Here is a 7196-nt window from a genome sequence, read left to right as displayed (position 1 = left end):
CACACGCACGGACCACAATCGCACACATACACCCCATTACCGTAAGTGAGAGTCATGACGCGTGACACATGGAACGGACGTAGGCTACGTTAGCATGAATCAATTAATACATGCTATTGCTTAATGCGTGATAATAACAGAGATGACTCATCTCCAATGAGTCTGGGTCACGGACGCTGTGTACCGTCACGTAAAGCATGTCAGAGGGAAGTGTGTGTGTGTGTGTGTGTGTGTGTGTGTGTGTGTGTGTGTGTGTGTGTGTGTGTGTGTGTGTGTGTGTGTGTGTGTGTGTGTGTGTGTGTGTGTGTGTGTGTGTGTGTGTGTGTGTGTTGTGTGTGTGTGTGTGTGTGTGTGTGTGTGTGTGTGTGTGTGTGTGTGTGTGTGTGTGTGCGTGTGTAGTAGTAGTAGTAGTAGTAGTAGTACTACTACATACTAACCTGGTGCCCACTGCCTCTCCAGGGAAATGGCGGCTTTTAAACACCAGGGCAAAGGCTCCCTCCTGAGAGAGGGGAAGGAGCAGAGGAAAGGCAGAGTTTACGTTAGCAGAGTTTACGTTAGCATGTCGTTTACGTTAGCATGTTGATCGAAGGACCCAAAATACAACAAACAGCAGTGGAGAGCAGAAGGAGACAAGGAAACAATTAGCAAATACAGATCAAATGTCAAACTAATGGTCGTTCTAGTGAGTCGGAGTAACCTTTCAAAAGGGACGTTGCACATTTCCCCTGCTTTTCTGCATAGACAAACAAACATCTCTACTGTGGGTCGTCCTGGTGGGGGTCGGTGGTGGTGGAGGCGGGGCGGGGGGTACAGCAGCGGGGTGGGGGTGGGCTAAGAGAAATAAGACCCCTATTGTATAACATCAGCTCGGGTTGGGAAAGCGCTGACTGCACTGCCGCCCATGGTGGTTAGAAGCAGACTGGGGGAAATGTGAAATGAGAGCGAGAGAAGAGAGGGAAGCCTTGAGGCAGTTAGGGGGTCTAACTATCTGAGGCAGTTAGGGGGGTCTCACTATCTGGTTCCCATTAGTCCAGAAAGCTCACAAAAAGTCTGCTCTGCTTTCTCCTCTCTTTCTAAGGACGAGACTGGATGGAAAAGAGAGAGTCTTGCTCCATCTCCTTCTCACTCAGTCTCTACAGATGATGATGTCACGTTATGATGCTGTTCGGCCGGTTGCCATGGGGACTGTTCTTGTGATGATGCAATGCGTTTAAACGGACAGGAAAGTGGAGCAATGGCATACAGTGCGGAATGGGCAACTGTGTGTGTGCGTGCGTGTGTGTGTGTGTGTGTGTGTGTGTGTGTGTGTGTGTGTGTGTGTGTGTGTGTGTGTGTGTGTGCGTGTGTGTGAAGGGAGCGCGTCGGGCGGGCGGAGGGGGAAGGGGGGGCATACGAGGACAAACCGTCCTGTATGCGATGCGGTCCAGACAGCTGTGTGTACTTTGGGGTAACAAGGGAACTGGCTTGGGAGGAAGGCTCACACAGAAACATCCTCATCACATAATGGAGAACAGAAGCCCCCCTCCTCTCTATTTTACAATAAGACAATGCAGAGGTGATCTGCGTGCGGGAATTGAGAGAGACAGGCGTCTGGTGTGCGTGTTGCCTTCGACTCATCTGGCCACTGGCAGACAGAGGAAGTGGATTCACCACGTCATCACAAAGGAAAGGCTGGCCGTCGGGGGGGTAGAGTAGCGGTAGATTCCCTGCCTACCAACACGAGGGTCGCAGGTTTGCGCTCCCGCGTTACGTCCGGCTTGGTCAGGCGTCCATACAGGCACGATTGGCTGTGTCTGCGGGTGGGCAGCTGGATTAGGAGGAGGGGTATGTCTGTGGCCTGGTCGCTGCCGTAGCGCCTCCTCTGGTCGGTCACGGGGGGCGTCTGTTGGGGGGCGGAAGGGAACCTGTGGGGGAATAGCGTGATCCTCCCACGTGCTTCGTCCTGCCGGTGAAGCTCCGCGCTGTCGGGTGAAAAGAAACGGCTGGCGACTGCGCATGTGTCGGAGGAAGCATGGTGCTAGTCTACGGCTCTCCGCAGATCGGCAGAGGGGGTGGAGCAACGGGGAAAAGGGGGGGGATTGGCCAAGTACAATTGGGGAGAAAAGAAAGTCTGCTATCTTATCAGCACATGCACTGCTGTACATGGGGTTGGTGTATCTCTGGAACAGACACTGTCGATGTGATTGATGTGGTGCGTAGTGTGGGCTAACTCACCAGCTGCTGAATGACCCTCTCCACCAGGGTGGAGAAGGAGATGTTGTCGCTCTCTCGGTTGTCATAGACATATTTGATCAGTTTGGGGATGACCTCTGTGTCCGTTTCCGACTCAAACTCGTAGCCTTTGGTGTTCTGCAGAGGAGAAGAGATACTACTGTCACATATAGAGACAGCCTAAGGACACACAGTACATAGTGTGTATGGTGGCTGTCACATATAGAGACAACCTCAGGACACACAGTACATAGTGTGTATGGTGGCTGTCACATATAGAGACAACCTCAGGACACACAGTACATAGTGTGTATGGTGGCTGTCACATATAGAGACAACCTCAGGACACACAGTACATAGTGTGTATGGTGGCTGTCACATATAGAGACAGCCTCAGGACACACAGTACATAGTGTGTATGGTGGCTGTCACATATAGAGACAGCCTCAGGACACACAGTACATAGTGTGTATGGTGGCTGTCACATATAGAGACAGCCTAAGGACACACAGTACATAGTGTGTATGGTGGCTGCCACATATAGAGACAGCCTCAGGACACACAGTGCATAGTGTGTATGGTGGCTGTCACATATAGAGACAGCCTAAGGACACACAGTACATAGTGTGTATGGTGGCTGTCACATATAGAGACAACCTCAGGACACACAGTACATAGTGTGTATGGTGGCTGTCACATATAGAGACAACCTCAGGACACACAGTACATAGTGTGTATGGTGGCTGTCACATATAGAGACAACCTCAGGACACACAGTACATAGTGTGTATGGTGGCTGTCACATATAGAGACAGCCTCAGGACACACAGTACATAGTGTGTATGGTGGCTGTCACATATAGAGACAGCCTCAGGACACACAGTACATAGTGTCCTCAGGACACACAGTACATAGTGTCCTCAGGACACACAGTACATAGTGTGTATGGTGGCTGCCACATATAGAGACAGCCTCAGGACACACAGTACATAGTGTGTATGGTGGCTGTCACATATAGAGACAGCCTAAGGACACACAGTACATAGTGTCCTCAGGACACACAGTACATAGTGTGTATGGTGGCTGTCACATATAGAGACAACCTCAGGACACACAGTACATAGTGTGTATGGTGGCTGTCACATATAGAGACAGCCTCAGGACACACAGTACATAGTGTGTATGGTGGCTGTCACATATAGAGACAACCTCAGGACACACAGTACATAGTGTGTATGGTGGCTGTCACATATAGAGACAACCTCAGGACACACAGTACATAGTGTGTATGGTGGCTGTCACATATAGAGACAACCTCAGGACACACAGTACATAGTGTGTATGGTGGCTGTCACATATAGAGACAACCTCAGGACACACAGTACATAGTGTGTATGGTGGCTGTCACATATAGAGACAGCCTAAGGACACACAGTACATAGTGTGTATGGTGGCTGTCACATATAGAGACAACCTCAGGACACACAGTACATAGTGTGTATGGTGGCTGTCACATATAGAGACAGCCTCAGGACACACAGTACATAGTGTGTATGGTGGCTGTCACATATAGAGACAGCCTCAGGACACACAGTACATAGTGTGTATGGTGGCTGTCACATATAGAGACAACCTCAGGACACACAGTACATAGTGTGTATGGTGGCTGTCACATATAGAGACAACCTCAGGACACACAGTACATAGTGTGTATGGTGGCTGTCACATATAGAGACAGCCTCAGGACACACAGTACATAGTGTGTATGGTGGCTGTCACATATAGAGACAACCTCAGGACACACAGTACATAGTGTGTATGGTGGCTGTCACATATAGAGACAGCCTAAGGACACACAGTACATAGTGTGTATGGTGGCTGTCACATATAGAGACAGCCTAAGGACACACAGTACATAGTGTGTATGGTGGCTGTCACATATAGAGACAACCTCAGGACACACAGTACATAGTGTGTATGGTGGCTGTCACATATAGAGACAGCCTAAGGACACACAGTACATAGTGTGTATGGTGGCTGTCACATATAGAGACAGCCTAAGGACACACAGTACATAGTGTCCTCAGGACACACAGTACATAGTGTCCTCAGGACACACAGTACATAGTGTCCTCAGGACACACAGTACATAGTGTCCTCAGGACACACAGTACATAGTGTCCTCAGGACACACAGTACATAGTGTCCTCAGGACACACAGTACATAGTGTGTATGGTGGCTGCCACACCGGCAGCAGGTCATTCCATCTCAACGTGTTGTCACTCACCTGAGACACCTGAAACTATTTTTGCGTTATTATTATTGTGTGCTGTTTTTCTCGGAAGGAAGTGTGGCTGTCTGTCAAAACCGCAGCACAAAGCCCTGAACAATGACGGAAGCTTTGGGTTTGACTTTCATAATTGTATTTTGGCCCTCCGCCAACACAAATGTGTTCTGTGGTGCTTAGCAACATGCCTGTTTGTTTCAATCTTCACTCTTAAGTCAGTTCTAAGTGATCCTTTATTTATCCCCGTGGGGAAATTCATCCTCTGCATTTGACCCATCCTCTACTAGGAACCTTCCTAGAACTAGGAGCAGTGGGCAGCCACAGTGCAGCGCCCGGGGACCAACTCCAGTTCTTCTTACCAGTGCCTTGCTCAGGGGCACTGACGCGTGATTTCTAACCCCACATAGGATAAGCAATAACCACGCCCCGTGGCGCCGGGATTGGCCAGGAGCAACACTGGAGGGCACGCAGCCCAGCGATTTCATGAACCAACTGAATAGCTCTTAAGAACGGACAGCGATTTCACCTACCTTCCTTAGCATAGTAATAATAATAATAATAAGCATAATAATTGTAATCTACACAATGTACACAATCTACAAAAACATGCAATAATATAAACGGTGTTGTGTTCACGTTCATAGCTCATATAATATAATGTATCATATCGTTAATTTCAAGCTCAATTCTTACCCAGAGAAAAGGTACAGCACTGCAAATGTAACAAGCAATAGTTTTTTAAACATCTTTATTTTAAAAGATGAAAAACCCCAGGTGCTTTAGTCCCAAGCTTCAATGCTCCTGGCCAATCCCGGCGCCACAGGGCGTGGTTATTGCTTATCCTATGTGGGGTTAGAAATCACGCGGCACTGACAGGAGTCTGAACCCTAACATACATGTCTTTGATGGCTTTGTTTCAACAAGCCAGAGTGATGCTCTTTGTGTTGTATGCTATATTGCAGTCATAAGTCATCGTGGCGACGCCTCCTGTCCAATCATAATGTGCTCTTTTCGCTTTTCAATAGTCAGATTTTTCTCCCCTATTCACCTTATGTAGCCACGCCCATTTGACCTGGTTGTGTGGTCGTTTGACGACTTCCGGCAAAAAAAAGGAAATATCATCTAACTCTGAATTAACTAATAATTTAGCCAATTGTATGTAACATACCAAATAAAAGCAAACGGCAATGTCTAAGAATGCAATGCCATGTAACTGGCTCGTTAATTCTCGCATTCCAGGGAATTATGTTAACGTCTGCGGGTCTTATAGACGTAAATGGCTCGAGCTGCGCTCGGAGGAGAGAAAACTATCTGAAGCTTTCTTTGTTGGAGTCCAGGTATGTTTTACAAGAAAGTGCTCGTCATTGTCGACGATAACGTTATCTGACCTGGCTAACAGTGGATACTCGCTTGCTTGCTGTGTACCGAGCTCAAAGTAGTAGGCTACGTTCTTTGTTTTACCCCCTGCACTTTCTGCTACAAAAACAACTCTCTTCTTCATGACGTTCTTTCATATTTGGTGCCGTGACCGCCAGAAGTGTTAACAAGAATCGGAAGAATTTGGCCCACTGTAAGGTCTGAACATAAGGTGAATAGTCATGAAGGTAAGTTATCACCTTGTTTGACCAGATTCCTCATCTTTCATCTTTCAAGTGATGAGGTTCCACCTCTTTTGGAGGTCATCTCATTAAACATGGAGAATGTCCTTGTGGTAAAGGGGGTCATTGACTTCTATGCTTTCGGAGAGGCGGCCCTTTTTATCTCCAAAAAATGTTTCGCCATTGCGAAAGATATTAGGTCCGCCATTCCGACATAGAGTTATTGAGTTATTGAGTTATTTAGCTTAGGTTCTGGGGGAGGTTAGGCATAGGCGTGGGGGGTGGGAGAGGTTAGGTTTAGGGTTAGGGTCTGGGGGAGGTATGATTGGTGGTTACTTCGACAAGGTATATATTTAACAACCCCGCTGAATATAAGAAACTGGTAGAACCAGCCAGGTTACGTTTTCTTTCCCTTTGTTTATATTTCATTCTGCACGGACAATTGGAGAAATCACTGAATGTTGTGACTTCCTCTCACTGAGCCAGAGACACTCAGAGCGCCACGGAGTAAATAGAAACAGACCTTTCAAAATGCCACGCCCATTGAACAGCATTGTAACTCGTTGTGGTGGTGAGTGATATGTACTACACGTGGAACGGTGGGATATAGAGAGACTTACCAGGTACTTTTTTAACTCTTTGTAATTGGTGATGATGCCATTGTGGACCACAACGAACTCTGAGGAAAGACAGAGAGAGTAAACAGATGAGACAGGTGAAAAACGGAAAAGAAGACTTCTCACTGGCACTTGCAGTTGGCAGGACAGGTAATATGTCAAAGGTCTGAACGTCCCAAAGTGCTCTGACACGGGGCCACGCCTACAGATGGTGACAGAGATATGTCCTCACCTGACAGGTGAGGAGCGAGTGAGGACAGGGAGGGCAGGTATATACACACACAGCTTACAAAACAAACAATATATATAAGCAAGTTATTGAGCAAGTGATAACTAAGTAATAAACCGTGATATAATAATATAAACATGTTACTTGCTGAAACCTTTTCCTTGATCGCGACTGTTATACTTTGAACTTAGGAGCAGACATGCTTTGGACGGAAGCCAAGGTGGATTAGGCTACTGACACACCTATTCCTATG

The 7196-nt window shown here is 47.4% G+C and overlaps 1 protein-coding gene across 2 annotated transcripts in view; it reads right to left on the bottom strand.

Annotated features, from left to right (window-relative positions):
* gfpt2 (glutamine-fructose-6-phosphate transaminase 2) overlaps positions 1-7196 on the bottom strand; it is a 30949-nt gene that overhangs the window by 17517 nt on the left and 6236 nt on the right. For both annotated transcript variants that reach the window (XM_083652294.1, XM_083652295.1), the window contains exons 5-7: positions 6718-6776; positions 2215-2349; positions 438-499 (exon numbers count right to left, since the gene is read on the bottom strand). In XM_083652294.1, the coding sequence (XP_083508420.1) occupies positions 438-499; positions 2215-2349; positions 6718-6776 (256 nt within the window). The remainder of the gene's footprint in view (positions 1-437; positions 500-2214; positions 2350-6717; positions 6777-7196) is intronic.

This window comes from Poromitra crassiceps, assembly GCF_964638095.1.
Source record: "Poromitra crassiceps genome assembly, chromosome: 15".
Taxonomy (NCBI): domain Eukaryota; kingdom Metazoa; phylum Chordata; class Actinopteri; order Beryciformes; family Melamphaidae; genus Poromitra; species Poromitra crassiceps.
This window is presented reverse-complemented; position numbering and strand designations above follow the sequence as displayed.